At 39.4% G+C, this 19,167-nt stretch overlaps 3 protein-coding genes across 3 annotated transcripts; 1 reads left to right on the top strand and 2 right to left on the bottom strand.

The window, feature by feature from the left end:
* Window positions 1-506: 506 nt before the first annotated feature.
* mrpl10 (mitochondrial ribosomal protein L10) lies at window positions 507-3,932 on the bottom strand. The gene is made up of 5 exons (XM_031759373.2): window positions 3,825-3,932; window positions 3,447-3,616; window positions 2,242-2,406; window positions 1,574-1,718; window positions 507-1,018 (listed from the first exon to the last, which is right to left on the bottom strand). The coding sequence occupies exons 1-5, from the start codon at window positions 3,862-3,864 to the stop codon at window positions 780-782; spliced, it is 759 nt and encodes a 252-aa protein (XP_031615233.1). The 5' UTR covers window positions 3,865-3,932; the 3' UTR covers window positions 507-779.
* Window positions 3,933-4,201: 269 nt separating this feature from the next.
* pnpo (pyridoxamine 5'-phosphate oxidase) lies at window positions 4,202-9,099 on the top strand. Its single transcript, XM_031759404.2, has 7 exons — window positions 4,202-4,535; window positions 5,899-6,023; window positions 6,104-6,203; window positions 7,083-7,136; window positions 7,229-7,357; window positions 7,439-7,509; window positions 7,614-9,099. Exons 1-7 carry the CDS (start codon window positions 4,362-4,364, stop codon window positions 7,777-7,779), a joined length of 819 nt encoding a protein of 272 aa, XP_031615264.1. The 5' UTR covers window positions 4,202-4,361; the 3' UTR covers window positions 7,780-9,099.
* A 373-nt stretch (window positions 9,100-9,472) lies between these two features.
* prr15lb (proline rich 15 like b) lies at window positions 9,473-18,738 on the bottom strand. The gene is made up of 2 exons (XM_031759384.2): window positions 18,545-18,738; window positions 9,473-11,521 (listed from the first exon to the last, which is right to left on the bottom strand). Exon 2 carries the CDS (start codon window positions 11,492-11,494, stop codon window positions 11,162-11,164), a length of 333 nt encoding a protein of 110 aa, XP_031615244.1. The 5' UTR covers window positions 11,495-11,521; window positions 18,545-18,738; the 3' UTR covers window positions 9,473-11,161.
* Between the last annotated feature and the right edge of the window lie 429 nt (window positions 18,739-19,167).

Raw genomic sequence — 19,167 nt, 5'->3', positions numbered from 1 at the left:
CTTTTGCATCCCACTGTATTTGACCCAGATTAGCATGCTGTAATCTGCAGATTAACTCATCGGATCTGTGACCAGTTGTGTTTATTTTGGCTGGAGCTGTTTTTATTATGCCACTTGGTCACAACTCCATCTGGCACTGCACTAAACATAATCTCCTGAAATGTAAACAGAAGCATTATAACCCCAACCAATGGGAATATACGATTGGTAGTGTTTGTCTGTGAAAAAATTCTGCCCAGATTTGCATGAAAGTGTGAGCAGAGGTGAATAACCCAAAAATATATCTGGATCCAAGATTTTGCCCATTAAACTGGACATAACTGGACATTTTCCACCATATCATCACAAATGCCTGTCACACTGAAATAGGAAGAATATCATGTATGGTGTGGAGTGTGCTTTTAGCCGTGGCAGTAGTATGCAGTCTTGCACTGTTCTTTGTTGTTTTTTTTAGCAAAAAATCCCTCAGTAACAGAAAGTCTTCGTATAAACTATATGAGCCAAAGTAAGCGCTGATGTCATTTATTAAACACTTAAATAAAGCCATTTGAAGCATTACTTATCCAATAACTCCAGACACCTCCAGGCTGAGGTGTCCGAAAGGTGGACGCTCACTGTGTCACCAATTTATCTCTTTCACTCAAGACTTTCGTTTCAATCTTTAAAGTCTGATTGATGCCAAATTAAAACAAAGACTGCATTCAGTCCATTTACAGTCGTTTGCTGCTCCATGGCTCTCGATCTGAAAGTCACCAGTCCCAGTAATGTCCTCTGTAGCTCTACGTGGCCTCCTCTGCTTTAGGAGCTGCCTCTGCGCTTCCATCCGAGCTCTGCTGTTTGATATACTGCTGGAGCAGCTGTGACAGGTGGGCCGGGTGGCGCTGCAGCAGGTAAGCTGTGTGGGAAGTCAGCATGGAGAGCCCGCTCACCACCTCGCCCTGGATGACAGTCATCGATGGCAGTTTGGAGTAGCTCACGATGCCCTGTGCACTCAGCAGCGTGTTGTCTATGCAGGCTCCTGATGAAAGAAGAGCAGAGATCATTACAGATATTTGCAATGGATTCCTTCCATTTCTGGACTGTTCTGAAATCTGCTGTACTGAGACAGGCTTCAGCTGGCAAAATAATATCTATTTAATTTTACAAACAGTTTTTAACACTTGTTCACAAACTTGGGATAATAAACCTGATTTGGTGCAGATTCAGTGTTGGAGGGTTTAAAAACACACAGCGAATGTCTGTAGAGGACAGACTGAATTTGGGTCACAGTATCCTTGCGGACACTCACAGTACACTTGGCATTTTCTAGATGAGAGGCAGTAACTGCTTATCCCATCTAACTGGATCCCTAACTTCATCTATAAATCGATTGTGCTCCAAGGTTAGACGCAAGCAGGATGTCGAACTTAATCTCAACCCACAGATGCCAGCCCCAAACTGTCACCAGCAGAAGATTGACGAGTTCATTTAAAAAACAATTTAGCTCAACTTTTCTGAACTCATTTCATGGTTCCCGGGGCATCATAACAATATCCAATGCTAATTATTCCTCGCACGTGGACGATAAACGTACCCAGGAGTGTCATCTGTGGGCTGCCCCTCAGAGTCGTCAGCATCTCTTTCACCTTCGGCTCTTTGCTAACAAACATAACCGTTGGGCCGACGAACAGAGGACCCATGTTGCAGTAAATGGAGTCACTCAGGAACGACCGCACGACCTGAAAACAAACAACTGTGAATTAGAAGATTAATGATCCTTGATGTGAAATTGTGCAGCAGAATGTTCTTCTATATGAAGGACACTGTGAGCTAAAACGCTGCAGACAGAAACAACAACTCAAAGTTTATCGTCTTATCTATCATCAGAAAATGATTTATAGTTGCTGTTATAGTTTCTGTAAAGTATAAGGGATGGTCCCGGGTGCCATCAGACAGTGAGCAAACTCAGTCGTTACGCTGGGCGTCGACTTGACATTGGTTACACTTCTCAGAAGGTGCACATCAGGTTACGTGGAAGGTTAAATGTAAATGGAAGGTAAATGTGTGTGTGTGTGTGTGTGTGTGTGTGTGTGTGTGTGTGTGTGTGTGTGTGTGTGTGTGTGTGTGTGTGTGAGAGAGAGAGAGAGAGAGAGAGAGAAAGAGATACCTGAAGAAAGTGTTAACATCATTTGAAATTTGGAAGAAAACGATGTGGCTCTGGTAAATTTGATACTCTCACAGAATCACCAACATCAGTCTTACCTTGTTGGGGAAGAACTTGACTGTGATGTTGTGTTTATAAAGTCTGTGCCTGAGAGTCATCATGTCTTCAGCACTGCTGCTGCTGTTCTGGACCACGGCGATCATTTTACAATCCTCAAACAACTTCTTCAACTCCCTCTTCATTAGTAAAGTCAAATCATTATCCTGAAGGAATAAGACAGAAGAGATTGACACTCAGTAAAGCACAAGACCTGCAGACCAAACCAGGAAAATAAAGACTACTACTTGGACGAAAGGACATGAGTACATACTTTCAAAATCTGACTGAAGTACCAAAATAAAAGCCCAATTAATTCTGTAATGTGTAAAATTCTGGTTCCAAAAAATGTTTTTATCATTTACCTACTGAGCAGCAGAAAATATATCGTATTTTACTGTAAAAGATGAAGCTTTCAGGTTAAAATAACCTCATCTTTGCGAGTGGGAACAGTAGCTAAAGTTTTGAATAAGCTTTACATCTATCAGAGTTTTATACACAGTTGTTATGCTACTTTTTAAAACACACATCCAAAGCAACAGACAGTACACAAGAGTGCAGGCAGGGTGGCGACATGTGTCGGGGTGACAGAAGCATAGCAGTACAAGTAAAAGGTAAGATTTACAAGATGGTAGGAGGAGGTTTGGACACGTTTAGAGGTGCAAGAGTGGATATACTGAACTAAGGATCGTGAAGATGGAGCTGCCAGGCAAAAAGAAAAGAGGGAGACTACAGAGACAATTAAGGAGGACATGCAGAGGGTTGATGTGACAGAGGAGAATGCTAGGGATAGGGTAGGGTAACTGTGCAAGTTAAAGGTTTCATAATGACAAAGTGAAAAATAAATATGACAATATTGCAAATATTTAAATGAATCCAACTTTCCCAATTACCTTGCAAAGTAAATATAAGATGCAGATGTGGAAGATAAAGTTTATCATGTTCTTAAGCATGTGTACAAAGACTGTTGCATATTCCCAATTCTTTTGCAACAGTTATTAAACTGCTCCATCAGCTGCTGACTGTCTGGTAAAGTTGTTTGGGATGCAATGCCAAATGCCTGTTTTTAAGCAACATATTTCAAAGGTTTTGTAAACCTAAGCCAATCCAAGAAATAAGCAGACAATGATGAGCAGTCCTATATGAAGTGAGACTTTTTCCGATCGTGCAGGCTTTCAGTAAAAGGCTGAACATGCTGGTGTGTTACCTCCTGGACGTGCTTGGTCTGGGACGGGTAAGCGCCTGGAGGAAACTCCCGTGCAGGGGGGATGTATTGAGTAACAGCTAGCAGCTTCTGTTTCTGGATGTGCAGAGGCTTCCTGTGGCGGGTCACAGCCTTGGACCCGTGTCGGACACTCTGTGTGAGGGGAACCCATCCTGAAAGCCACAAATGTCAGGTAAATGTCTGCTGTACAACCAGTCAGTGAGCGCTGCGGAGCTAACATCGGCAAACTAAGCCTAATAACGGAGTCCCCGCTAACGTTACTAACAGTAGCTAGTTGCTGAAAATTAGACAGCGAATCACTAACCAGAACCAAAATGTTTTTAAAAAAAATCAAGTATTGGTACAAGTGTAATACTTTACCCTGTTTCGGCAGCAATTTTGAACACAAGGTCGCCGCCATCTTTCACAGGAAACCGCCGTGAGTCAGGAAAGTGACGACGGCATGCGTGCTGCATTTACTGACACGTCGGCAAAAAGAATACCTTCCTCATATTTAACAAACTTTACGTGTCAAAAGAAAAAAAATAACCTAAATAAAGCTGTGCTTTATGGTAAGCACGTCGGAAAACATTTAAAAACTGATAACCTGTATCCATATACGTATTATCTAAATAATTTTGCTAAAATAATGAGCAAATTACTGCAATGCCGAAGAAGAGACTGCGAGTGTGCTTGTACGTGAACGCATCATAGCGTAATGACGTACCATTACTTACGTTCATTTTTTTGTTTATTTGTTTTTGCTTTTTTAGTTCTTACGAACATAAAACCGTAGATTGCCTCGTTTCTAAATGAGTAAAGTATAATGTGATGTAAAAATCGCTGCTTTTCTTACAGGATTATTTTTGCGTAATATTTTACATAAGGGAGCGTTACGTCAGCGTGTGTTTTACAGGCATGAGGCGCATACTCAGTACGATTGTATTGAGGCATATTTGCTTTATTGGAGGAAATCTGCCCTGTCGTGCCACTCGGATAGTAGGGCTGCCGCGCGTTTTTACCTCGAAATACTGCAGCGGAACCAGCATGGACCTGAGTAACATGAGAAAGAGGTACAGAGGAGATCTGGAGGTGAGAAACTACTGAGTTACCTGCGTTGGGATACAATGTATTGAGTCACGTAACTGAACCCACTCTGTCGGTGCTGTGCAAATGCAAGGTCACGATGATATGAACCCTGAATTAGATGTGCAAATAGTACAGTGAGTGTGCACAGCTTTAATCTAATCTGGCTGCCATGGATACAGTCTGTGACCAGATCCCACTGCGCTAAATGTTTCAGTATGGGGTGCATCTTACTACAGTGGATTACTTTCTCATCTACATTGCTAAATGAATACAGTAATTAACTATTATTTCAGCAGCTTAAAAATCTGGTTATCATCTTTAGCTTTCAGCAGTTAACCTACACATGCATGTGCTTGGGCTGGGAGCCGGAGTACCTGGATAAAAAGCCACGCAGGCACATTGAGATCATTGAGACTTAACACAGAAAGGGCCCAGGAGGTTCAAAACAGGGAAGTTATTGCTGTGAGGGACACTGCTATCTTTGTTTTTGTTTTTAAGCACGTTTCTTGCGAGATTCATATGTACTGATATTATTTAATGCAACACACGCCCCTGTGCAAAAATGAAAAATGACCACAACAACAACAAAAAATGATGACTGGTGTGCTGTCACCACCATTAAAATGGGACATCCTAGCTGTAGATACTGCCACACAATTTTATCCTTTGTCCCTCATCCCACGTATTCAGATGATATCCCACATATTGGTTGGCTCTAGTATTTAAAACTATTACCCATAAAATCTGGCTTTTATCTCCCCGGATAAAGTGCCGGTTAACAGGTTTTTTTTGCTTATGCCATGCTCAACAGGGAAAAGTGCAAGGGAGGTCACTACAAAGTCATGAGCTCTGCAGATTTCTGCAGGATATGATGTATAGAAACTACCAAAAAGAGAAGGAAAAACTACCGAGAAGTGGGTCAAGCCTGTGAAATAATATGGGTTTAAGAATACTATCACGCAATTATCTTCCTTTTATTCTTATTGTTTGGAAAGTTGCATTCAGATAAAAGGCTGTGTAATTATCTTGCTAAATACAAAAACTGTCACTTGCAAGTGTCCAACTTTGTCCCACACAAATTTATTGTTATGTAGTTTGCGTCTGGTCACGCTGTATACAGCTGGAGAAAGCAGGTGTTCCCCAGATGTTTCAAAACCTCAACTTTGACTTCTAAATAGGACGTATTTCTCTGGCATGTTTAAAAGTGATAAACACAATTGAATAATTAATTAAATCGTAATTATACTGTCTACAGCCTCTACTCACTATAATCCAAAAGCATCAGTGAATCATTTAAATCCCGCATTATGTAAAAGTGGCTGTTTTCCTGTGTTTTTTACATCTGTATCGGTTGTTTTGTTTCCAGTGCTTTGAGGAGAGTCAGCTCGTGTCTCTCGACCCCATCAAGCAGTTTGGAAACTGGTTCGATGAAGCCACCAAGTGTCCTGAAATAGGAGAGCCCAATGCTATGTGCCTCGCCACTGCCACCAAGTAGGAAACGCTGCCACCTGAACTGGCGCTGATTTCTTTTCACAGTTTTGTACAATTAATCGTATCTGTTGTGTACTCAGTGACGGACGTCCATCTGCTCGCATGGTCCTCCTGAAAGGTTACAGCAGTGAAGGTTTCCGTTTCTTCACCAACTATGAGAGCAGAAAGGGCTGCGAGCTGGTAAGAAGCATCTTTATCACTGACTCTGTCAGCAACCGTCTACATCCATGCTATGCTTCTTTTGCCCTCAGGTGGTTTTGAATGAATGCATAATTCTTCCTTCTCCTGTTGTCTTTCTTAAGCGAGTAGTTAGCAGGCACAAAAAATTACAAATCAACATCTGTATCAGTCATACAAACAAAAATGGCACCAATTCACTGGCTTGAGCTTTGCAAATACATTTCTATGACTTTGGGGATAATGAACTCTTTATCTTTGGATTTTTGCCCATAATTTAGACAGAACACTTTATCAAGCTGTTTCTTTGCTTTAGAGTTTCAAAGGGTTTTCGATGCCTTCATGAGCCAAGGCTGAGATGGTTTTAGCGCGCACAGACGAGGGATAGTGGATATAATGGACAAAATATAATGACTATGGAGCTGCCAGGCAGGAAGAAGAGAACAAGACCACACAGAAGGTTCATGTTAGATGCTAGTTATAGGGTGAGATGGAAGCAGGTGATCCACTGATTTTAGACATGTTTAAAAAACATTTGAAAATGCATTTTTATTCTTTGGCTTTTAAACCAGACTAAGTACTGATTGCGTTCTGAAGATTTTGTTTTCATTATTCTAAATCAAAATTATATCGCATGAATTTTTTATTTATCAGGTTTCAAATGTTTTGCATGAATTTTGATAGCATTGTCTCCTTTTTGTCTTAATTCAAATACTGACACTTGTCGCCCCTTGTCTGTAATAAAGTCTGCCTCCATCTCACCCTGTCTCCAGCATCCGCCACTGTCACAACAACCCTCTGCATGTCCTCCTTCACCTTATCCATGAATCTTTAAGGCTTCTTCTGTGTTGTCGGGTCCTCTGATCACTTTCTTCTCCACAGGAGAGCAATCCGCATGCATGCCTGGTCTTCTACTGGGAACCACTGAACAGACAGGTGCAGAAACCTTAATTTTAAATTACATTTTCTCTTCTTTAAACTTTTTGTTTTCATAGTAAATGTATTTTTATTTTAATTTTGATTTTCAGATTCGCATTGAAGGCACCGTGGAGCGGATCCCCTACCAGAGCTCCTGTGATTACTTCCACTCCCGACCAAAGAGCAGCCAGATCGGAGCTGTCGTGAGCCGACAAAGCACTATTGTGCCTAACAGAGATGTAAGCGCTGAAGCTGCTCCACCTGCACGCTGTAGGTGATGCGTACAATGTTAAAGTCTCAGTTATCACAATTTCTTTCAGTATCTGAGGCAGAAAAATGCAGAACTAGAGGAGAAGTACAAGGACACAGAAGTGCCTATGCCTGATTACTGGTAAACCTTTGCTCTTAATTAATGTTAATAACATGTTGGTACGGCTTCTTAAAGCTTTTTCGGTTCGTTACCTTTAACTGTCCCATGATGTGCTTTTCCAACAGGGGCGGCTACATCATAAAGCCTGTTTCAATCGAGTTCTGGCAGGGACAGACAAACAGACTTCACGACCGCATCGTCTTCACCAAGCTGAAGGACGGAGAGTCTGAGCTGGGAGAGTTTCAGCACGCTGCAGAGGGAGGCTGGGTGTACCAGCGACTGTCCCCATGAGGAGCATCGGCAGACTGTGAAATAAAGGAGAGGGCATTTTTCATCTCGACTATCACTGATTTAAAAAGACCACCATCTTTACCTCACATTAATAACCTCGCATTAGTAATAGGTGCATTTGTGTGCGGTTTATCAACAAGCCAAATGTCACTGTGCTGTCTTTGAGGTGAACCATGTGTGCTAAGTGGATAAGTGGAGCAGCGTGGCGCAACCTGACTGTGCAACTTTTGAGTTTTCCGTGCTTTGTAATGGAAAAAGGACACTGGCCTGAAAAAGTGGAGCAAACTTTACCCACTCAAAATAATGATTAACAGTATGGCTGTGGTTGTTTAACAGTGCAGTCGTTGACCTTCTAGGACATGAAGACTGTTTCTTATTTCTTAAAAAGCACAATCTGTTCTACCCATCAACACTTAGCTGCAGTTTTTCTCCATTGGTGTGATTATTTCTTTACAGGTCTAGTTTTCTAAAGAAAATATGGAAAATTGAGACAATTGTTTGAGTTTAGCTCATTGCGTTAAGTTTCTTGGTTTCTTTGAGAGAAAAGATTCAAATCCTCCCAAATTATGCATGGTGGCCACTTTATTAGGTACAGCTAAACCGTCATATCCAATCCAATGCGACTGTTGCCAAAACAAATACTTTTAGGCTGTCTAAAGGTTTGGAGGTTTTTTCATGGACATTACCACAAATCTATCGGCACTGACTTCATAGTTGTTGGTGGTCATGAAATGCATTGTTAATGGAAGAAAAGTGTGATGCTTTTGCTAATTATGCATTCAGAACACCATCTTTGGCCATAACCTGAACAATAAATATAAAACTGAATTTAGAGGCTTTTATATAGGGAATATGAGAGCATGCTCAATGTGTCATCTTAGAATTTATGACAAAGAGAGCTTGTTCCTCATGAGACAACCTTTAATATTTGTGACTGGAAACTATGTTTCAAATTCATTGTTGTCCCTAGAGTTCACTGTCTCAGTCGTGTTAACAATTCATGAAAAAATTACAAGTCTGTTAACTGAACAACTAAAGTATATTTTTCTTCTAATTGGTGACAAATGTGATTTTACACTTACAAATGGAAAATATGTGACCTGTGCTGGTGGTTAACTTAATTTAAATTGATCGTATCAGTCTTAAATCTATGGCAGTGTCTCTGCAGTGACTGCCTTTTAATAGTGAGATTAAAAGAGCACGTGATGTCATTTGTGCCAACTGTTGTGTGTCCTGTATTGTTTGAGGATGAAATTGTGGTATATAGTTTGAAGTAAGTGTGGGAAAATAGCTATTAATAAAGTTTTAATTTGTAACTGAGGACTGAGTGTGCATTTGACCAGCAGATGTCAGTAGCACAGCTAACACAAACTCCAAGATTCAGCGAAACACGATCACTAGAAACATGCAATATTCTCATGGATTAACTGTTGACTTGTGGATTTCTGTGAATCACTCGATGATATCTGTCATTTTCTCAGCTAACAGCAGGGCAGCTCTACTATAAAATGCAGAAACAGACCACAGGGTGTCAAATATCACCCTGCTTACTATCACCATGTCAACAAAACAGGCCAAACGGCTCACTAACCCCAAAGAACGACCTCACCAAGATCATCGCACTTAAACAGGCCACCGTCTGCGTGTTAACAACTCTCCTCGCTGTAGACTACAGCACAAACACAAAAAAATCTTGCATGTTAACAACTTTTTTATTTATTAAAAACAAAAAAGCATCTCAGGAAAAAAAATTACAAACAGCATTTCTTGTTGATGTGTCATATGCAATGGCTGCAGGAGTTATTTGGACAGTAAAACCAACAAAACAGCATGAAGTTAATTCACAATAACATAAACAGATATTTGATTCATACAAAAGCACAATTAGCATACCCAAGTCATGTTTTCTGATATGATTGTATCCATAAACTGTACCGCGGTCACCTGGGGCAACCTCCAGGCTCGAAAAACGAAGCCAAAACCTGCAGTTCCTCTAAAAGCCTGGCTCCAGAAATGAGTCAGTCTGAATTTACAACTTGAATTTTTTCACTGTAGCTAATTTCCCCCTTAACAGCAACTATGAGGGGATGATTTTCTTTTAAAGAACTGACTTTTTTTTAAAGCATAATAAGGCTTAAAGCTTGCATTATTACGGTTGTGGCTGGAGTGACAGACATTGATATAGGCAACTGTAGCTTGCCATGTACATTTCAAAACATGTAAACCATGTTGGTGTCTTTTAGAGCATTTTAAAGGAATTTCTGACACTTTTCTTCCTGTGTGATCAGCTGTACTGACCGATACTGAACATTATCGAAACTCTACGGTTTATGACTGCACCTATCTAATCAGGCTTTCTAGGGCTGGCTGATAATTTAGAACTCCACCCTCTTATCCAACTTCTACATCCAAGGAAACCAACATGAATTTAGATGTTTTTATATGTGAAACATGAGAGCGTTTTTCAGGGTGTCAACTTAGAATTCATGACAACGAGCGCTGTAATTTGCACATGTATTCCTCATGAGTAAACCTTTAATATTTGTGGCTGCAAAATATGTTGTCAAACTGATTGTTGCCTCTAGCAAAAGTTTACATTTTTGCATGTTTGGATGACACGATCAACATGATGATCGTTAATGGTTACATTTATCTTTTATATACAATATATATTTTCATTTAAGAACATGTGGAAACAAGGATGGATGAAAGATGTTTGCCCTTCCCTGTTTGGGGATATTTTACTTAACAAGTGTTTATAGATATATAAATAAATACATATAATTTACTTTAACATTTTGTTTCTTAAAGCTGAGAAATTCAAGTCTTTTCAATGATGACTTGATACTTTTGGGGGCTTTTATATTTTAAAGCATCCACCATAATGTTTCAGATGTAATCAGTGACGTCAAGTCTTTGGTCATGAAAATGTAATAAAAATTCCCTTTGACATTTGACAAAACATAAAAACCTGAAACATAACACTACACCTACAACATTAAAAAATAACAACTTAAATGACAGCAATGTTACATTTGAATCATGAGGCGAGAATTCCCCAAATTTTCCTTCATGTCATTTTTTAAAATATAAAACAACAGAGTGAGCACAAGGAAGTAAATATAAAAGTTAAAAGACAGAAAATCTGGAGAAAAATGTGTCCAGGATTGTGTTTAGTTCCCCTCTGCCGGGTGGATGTTTAAATTTTGACACCTCGTTGTTTATTTAAGTGTCTTTCTTTCTTGTGTTTACCTGGGTTTGGTGAATAGTAGCACATGTAGTACAACATGGTGGTGTTTGCATACATTCAAGCCATCTTTGAAGCTTCTTATGTGACACTGATATATGACACATTACAGATCAAGTATGTGCATTTTCTGTGCTATTTCTCAGTCTTCTTTTTATGATTCTCTTGACTGAGGTTGTTGTCTGCAAACAGATTCGGGTTCTCAGCCAGCGTGGCGCGGACCCTCTTCTTCTCCTTGTAGCGGCCAGAGTTGGAGACCTTGACGTGGCGTCCTTTGGTGGCAGATTTATCGACGATTTTCTCCAGTTTGGCATTCAACTGGCTGTCCAGTTCTGGAGAGCCGTTACTACTCGGGTGGTCTTTGTTCCCAGTGTTACTGCCATGCTCAGCTGGGATTTCATACAGAACCTTGGACTCAGACTTCTTCTTGCGTGAGAAGGTCAGCCTCCACCAGCTTGAGTCAGCCATGGCACCAACAGAGACTGGAGGATCGACCTGTAAAGTTCAGAGATCTTAGGTAAGCATGTGGTGAGCAACAGCAAAGAATTCTAGGTAAATAAAGTGTTTTAGCATTACTTTGTACACTTCAAAACAGTATTTATTCTGTCAATTTTAATGCAGACATGTTAGTCAGGCTTTATCTATACAAAAAGTCTAATCTGTGTTTTGTTTTGTATTTTCAGTTTCATACACAAGATCACACACCTTTTTAGAAATATAAGCTTGTAAAGATTAATTCCCAGTCTGGTTTTTTATTTCCATCTAGAAATACATATCTAAATTTAGTCAGGAAAGGGTCTAGGCCACAAAAAACTACAGTATTTACAGCTATATCAACACTTGGTAGAATTTTGAAATATACCGAGTCTCTTTATCACTATCATTTGACTAGAGTAAGATTTGAAACCAGTCAAACATTTACATTTATTCATACCTGGTCAACAATATAAATAAGAGTTATGCAGCATTACAAATCGACTGCATAGCCAAGCATTTATGAAATTTTACTGTATCACTTAGAAACTGTTTTAATTTAAAGGTCTGCAGTTATGAATAGCTAAGCTGGAGAAAGTTTGTTAGTGGCACACAAGACAGAATCATCAGCATAACAATGTACATTACGCTTCTGAGTGGGAAATTACACTAAATAAATGCACGTTGAAAGTCATTAACAGTGGGCCCGGTGTTGATCCCTGAGAGACGCCATTATCAGCCATGTTTTTTCTGTCAAATTGTTTTTGCTAATGTTAATAAAATTCAAGTTTTAATATAAAAATACAAAGCCATTGGATTAGATTATCATAACTCAAAATATACTTTAATAAGTAGTTCAGTAGTTTGTATAAAATAAACCCCAGGTCCACTTACTTAATTTTTTTTTTATTTTGAATTGATTAAAATTATTTAAACGTGATTTTATGTGGTAAATAGCAAAGCCCCGTACACAGAGGTGCGCTAAAGTTTTACAAGGCCTTAAGCAGAATTTGATTAAAGGCCCCCAGCCACCCACGTCAGCAAAGCCACTATTACCTATATTGCCCTTGCCTAACCATTTCTGCATTACTCATCTAACACAACCATTATAATGGCTTAGTTATTCTGTGCTGGAAAGAAATACAATAAACCAACAGCTGATGATTTTTTTTTTTAAAGTTCACTGTTTTAATTTTTTTTTTTAAACTGTGCACAGTCACAGGGCAGCACAGTCACAAAGAATTTACCACAGACCGAAATATTATTTTTATGTAACCATGCAAATTTAAAAACAGTGTTATATAAATTAAATGGAAACTAACTGTCTAGAGAGTAAAAATAGGTTAACACTGTAATTGCTGTTTCCATACAATATCCCCTGAGCTCACCACCCCTTGACATTTCTGTTATTGTTGTTATTGTTAGTGAATGTTAATAATAAATAACTTGCAAAAGCTCAGCGCTCCACAGTGAATGATTAAACCGGTAAGTTAGCATATTTATCAAATTATTTTGGGGCCCTGTGCTGATGTGGGGGCCCCCAAGCAGCTGCTTCTGTGTGAATTTTGCGTGTTGTCTGTGCTGCTGCGTTGGTTTCCCCAGGTAGCTCTGGTTTCTCCTGCTATTGAAAAACATGCTAAATTAGAACCACCTCTATTGCCCCGGGGCATTCTCTTTTAATCTCAGCAGTTTCGCTTCCGGGTTTAATAAAGATTAAAGCAATGATATTACAGTGCCCAGTGTAGGAAAACCCAGAGGTTTGCAACAGCAATTTATGGACGTTAGTTAAATTTATACATGCTCTGCCACACTTCATTGTTTAATATTTGTTCCTCTGTGTTTTAGTTCATTTGTTCAGGATGTCATTTGTTTACATTCATGCGAGAATAACAAAGCTGTAAAACCGTGACTGAAGTTCTGTAATAAGAACTTTAATTGATCTGATGTTAAATTATACATATAGCATGTAATCAAAAGATTTAAATTCTGAAATTCATTCATCAGGTTTTTTAAAATGGAAAATGCATTAATATTTTAAGTTCTGCTAACTTACAATAACTATTGCTCCAAATACATACATGTAATGTCAAAAATTAGATGCAAATTTTTCACTTGTACAAATTTTCTGCTGCAGATTTGCATTCAGATTAATCTCAGTCTGCACTGAACATCATGCCTTTAATGTTATATCATTCTCTCATTGTTGGTGAACCAGTTCAAAAAGACAAACAGCACTGTTTACTCTGCTGCTCTATGCAGGACTGGTTCGTAGAAAGCAGACGTTACTACGGCTGGCTTACTTCATCCAGTGCACATCTCCGTGATTACGAGGTGTAACCTAATGGGAGAGCAACACCTGACACTCTGCTCTCAGCTGATAAATTAATGATTATCTGCACAGGATCCTCTGTCGCTCGCATGTGATCTGATATAAAGTCAGGAAAGCAAATACTGGGGAAGCAAGCTGTCATCCCAATGCTGAACCAGGAGTTTGGAAATGTGTTACATAATGACAAAGGGTGTCTTTCTGTTGTTCACTTAAGAATCACAACATAACCAAAAGCCTCTGGGTTTTCTCTTCAAGTGATATCATCTGTATTATTTCAGGTGTATGGATACATACACAGGTAACGATAACAGAATAATACACCCAGGTCTCTGTGGTCCTCGGTCACCTGGTAACCAAACAGGTCAAATAACTTCCTTATGGAGCAATCGTTGACTCTTTCATGCTGACTCTTTTATCGTATCAAAGAGGTCATAAACAAGTTCATGGGTCGGATCATGCCTTACATAAATCATCTTGAATACTCACAGAAAATATGTTTTGTTCCTTTATTTTTCTATTTCTTCCACCTTCTTTTAATATATTCTTATGTCTGTAAAGAATATACACTTACAGCCACTTTATTAGGTACACCTGCTCAGCTTCTCCTAAACCTCGGTATCTAATCAGCCAATCACATGGTAGCATTTAGACTTGGTTACGATGACCATAATCAGAATTGGAAGGAAAGGTGATTCAAGTGACATTGAACGTGGAATGGTTGCTGGTGCCAGATGGGCTGATCTGAGTTTCTCAGAAACTGCTGATCAGCTGGGATTTTCCCACATAATTAAAATTCCTTATGATGCCAGAGGGCAAAGGATGACCAGACTGCTTTGAGCTGATAGGAAGGAAACAGAAACTCAATTAGCCACTTCCTACAGCCAAAGTATGCAGAAGAGCATCTCTGATTATGTAACGTGTTAAACCTTGAAGCAGTTAGGATACAGCAGCAGAAGACCACACGGGGTACCGCTGCTGTCAGCTAAGAACAGGAAACTGAGGCTACAGTTAACAAGGGATCACCAAAACTGCAAAGCAGAAGACTGGAAAATCATTGCCCGGCCCGATGAGTCTTAATTTCTGCAGCAAAGTTAGTCTATCAGTGGCTCGGGCTGCCAGAGGTGTAATAGTGTGGGTAATATTTTCTTGGCATATTTTGGGCTTCTTGGTAACAACTGAGCATTATTTAAAACGCCACAGCCTCCCTGAATATTGCTGCTGGTTGTTGGAAAATGATAACGCACCATGTCACAAAGTTTGTTTCTTGAACATCACAATGAGTTCACTGAATTCCTCCAGGCCTCCAGGCACCAGATCTTAATCTATTGGAGCATCTTTGAGATGCAATGGTGCAGGAGATTCACATCATGGATGTGCAGCCAACAAATCTGCAGCAACTGTGTGATGCTGTCATGTCAATATGAACCAAAATCTCTGAGGAATATTTCCAGCAACTTGTCGATTCTGTGTCATGAATAATTAAAGCAGAATAATTAAGGCAAGCCGTAACTTTCTCATATTCTTCATATTCTGCATATATTGTCCCCTTAATGCTTAATACAGTGACAAAAAAACTTTACTAGTTAACCTCTCAGTTACTAACACAGCCTGTTTCCATTTCTTGCAACCTGCAGCGCGTGAGCATTCTATGATGGAGGCTTCCCGGTACACCTGTGACTAAAATGGGTGAGGCATTTCTGCTCGCCATTTCATTTTCAAATTTTATAGGTGTTAAGAGAATATTGTATAATATGATCAGCTATATGAAATGTATCTTTTTATATTATTATTAAGCACATGTTTAAATGACTTTTTACCTAGTAACTTGTGTGATGAACCTATGCAGCTACTAACCGCTTCCTGTCTTCAGAGAACATTTAGATGTAGAAAAGGGAAAGTCCGCTACTGGAGTGATGATGTTATCTATGTACACACACACACACACACACACACACACACACACACACACACACACACACACACACACACACACACACACACACAATACAGACAATCTTGTATAAATAAATGTCGCAGGCAGTCATGGGGCGCAGTTCGTGCGTTCTACGACTGCCCCTCGCGAGTGAAAAACTTCTGCAGTGTTTGTGTGTTTTCTGAACTCAGACGTCTCAACTGAACAACGGCAGGGTGATTTAAAGAAATCCCCTGTCAATAGGGATTGATATTCAGAGCAGCTTTTAATTTTTATTATGATTTTTTCTGACGTTTCTGCAAACTAAGGCTGTAATTCAAGCTCTAATTCTTTTAAGCTGTTTTTACTGCATTTAACTCCGGGCGTGTTTGCTTGGCTTTACAGTTTTCAAATTGATCCTTAGCTCGACAGAAAGCTAACCTGCAACTGTTCTGATGGTTTATTTCCAAGTAGAACTGCCAAAATACAAAAAGTCAGAAATTACATATTTTAAACTGAATTTTGTAAGTTTCACGTTTACAACAGTGCATCATGTCCTCAAAACCACAAAATAGCATTTTTACTGTAGCTGTAAGCACAATCAGTGAGACTATTATGGTAAGTCCAGCTCTGAGGTCTTTTTAATTTAGTTTTACCAGAATTTAGAGGAATTTTGTTGAGTTACTTTACCAAAGCGGGGACCAGATAGATTCAATGAAAACATAAACGTGCGATAGACACATAAATTGTATGATCTTGTTCATCCTTACGCTAGGGAGCGTATTAAGTAGTTTAGATTAACCCCACATCTCTCTGCAATATTTAAATTTTAAACTTGAAGCTTTGGATGAAACTTTAAAAAGTGTTTAGATAAAAGCGTGGCTCATAAACCAAATTTTATGACTTTCACAAACACAACCATATCGCTCTCTTTTATGAGGGCTGACAGGAAGCCAGGCCCTTTGGTGTGGTTATTTTATCATGTAGCACCTATGCAAATAAAGAGTCCATGCCCTTTGCAGAAACACTCATCCTACTCTTATCTGACCCATGTGATGTTTGGCACCTGGCACGAACGAAGAGTGCAAAGGTTCTTTGATTTAAAGTTTTGGAAACAGCAATGCAGGCACCTTTTACATTTATTCCTCTGGACCCGGTCTTGCTCTTTGCTTAATAACCTGGGTTTGTGGTTTTCACAGACACTAGGGTAATAGTTGCTCACCAAGAAGAACTTTTACAAGTGACTGAAACACTTCAAAGTGTTTACTTGTGTTTCCACAGCTTCTTTTATGTCACATTCCTTAGATTTTAGCATTTTTTTTCTCTCTGTTTCATCATCTGTTTGTTTATTCCTACACAAAAAGGACAGGTTTCTTCATAGCAAACATTTACAGAGCATTTGCATAATTTTGTTGACTCTCCATCAAAACGGTTTCTACAAGACAAAATACCTTCTCGGCACTTTCACACCATGTTAAGTAAGAGAGCTTGTCAATATGCACACATATTTCCAAAAGAATGCCGTGTTTGACTTAGATGTGACCTTTGAGACAAAAACTCCTGTTGACACAAAGGAGGCCCTCCATTTTAATAAGTTACCATGTATTCTGTTATGTGTGGGTGAGCCGCCCAAGCAAAGCCTCAGAGATCACAGCAGGAACTGTGGCGCACAATCGGAAATCACTAACAACCTGCAAAGTCTTTGAAAAGAATAACGTTTGAGCCGCAGAAAGACAGAGAGGAGCCTCCAAGGGCACCGAGGGCTTTGCTGCCTTTGTAACTTAAACTGAAGGTTCACTAGATTCTCGGGTTTCATTCCTTGTACCAGACTTGCTGTTGACCCCTAGCAGCAAAGTTTTTTAGCTCGTCTGATTATTTCCATTAATAAAAATGTCTTTTAGTCATTTGTTCCAGAGGTCTTCCTGCCTTCTCAAAGGTCACAAAAATCCACAGACTGATTAAATTGTAAACTTCACACAGGTGCAAAGTCCAAAAAGGTTAATTTGTGACTGTAACTCTTTTATGACTTAGTGTTATTCTAACCAGCTCAAACATGACAAATAAAATCATGTTAAAACATATCTGCACTATGTTATTTAGCATGCATAGTAACCCTGTTGGCCTCCTAATACTTTCTGATGTCAGACAATGCATTAGTGTCTCCTTCAGGCTTCTACCCTTTTTAATTATTCAATTAACTGTCTTTAAAACAGCGGCAAAGGTCAAAATGTGTCACAGTTTTGTCCATCTCAAGCTGATTTCTTCAAATGTTTTCTTCTGTAAATCAAAAGCTCTCAAACTGTGCATTTGTTTAATATAAGACGAGTAAAAATCCAAAGTTCTCACTTTTTAGAGGCTGAAATCATCGAATGTCAGGCCTCTTTTCCAGGAGATTTTACTTCAGCCATAATTTGACTGTTAAAACACAGCACTCACCTCAAGTTACCCGAGCTAATGTCTCCATATTTATTGTTTTTGTCCCTGAAAAACTAAAAAATATCCAGTTTGGATCCACATACTGTGAAAAAATAAAGTCAATTCTCCAACTTAAGGAGCTAGAAACAAAAAACTTTTGACATTTTCACTTGGAAATTTGACTTTAGCTGTTGTTTGGCTATACAAATACAGTACTGCAGTTCTAATATGTTGATCAGGGTTGTTGAGCTGTGGAAATACCAGCGAAAAAGATGGAAGTAGCATGTTGATTTTTGTAATTAGAGTTAAATGTGTATTTCTTGCACAGATAAAAGTCTAGTTTCCGGTGCAGTTCATCGGAGGCTTTCAGGTGCGCTCGTTCTCTTACCTTGTTCACAGTGTGCTGGCTGAAAGGGGACTCTCTCACATGCGACACTGTCTCGGCATGCTTACAAACTTTCTGTCTCCTCTCTTTGTTTTTCAGTTGATTCTTTTTCCTCTCCTCAGGTGAGCGCGCACAGGTGCAGCATCTCTCTCCCTCTGCCTCTCCCTCTTACCTTGTCCCTCTGCACTCCTCTTTAGCACACACCCTCCTCAAACACACACATACACACACACCTAGAGCCCGCCCAGCTGAGTGCATGACTGAGTAAATGTTGCAGCCATGTGATTTTCAGCTCAGTCCCATATCAAGATCTCTGACATCAGGGCTAATGTGAACCTGAGAGGTGAGCGGCTTTCCAAACTGTAAATAAAACCCCCGTTATCAGTCTCACTTTAAATCCAAGTATTGTTTTAATGTGGACTTTGGAGTCAGAATAAAGTCACCTTTCACTGAGCATTTTCTCTTACATAAGTCTTTGTGATGGCTTTAAGCTGGAGGGAGAGAACGAGAGCAATCGAGCTGCTTTGCATGGCTTGTTTAAAATCACAGACAGTGAATAGACGCTTAATTTGCAAGTTTGGTCACCATTCAAATGAACTGAAATTAGGCCACTACAGAGACTCTGT

This window comes from Oreochromis aureus, linkage group 8 (genome assembly GCF_013358895.1).
Source record: "Oreochromis aureus strain Israel breed Guangdong linkage group 8, ZZ_aureus, whole genome shotgun sequence".
NCBI classification, from domain to species: domain Eukaryota; kingdom Metazoa; phylum Chordata; class Actinopteri; order Cichliformes; family Cichlidae; genus Oreochromis; species Oreochromis aureus.
This window is presented reverse-complemented; position numbering and strand designations above follow the sequence as displayed.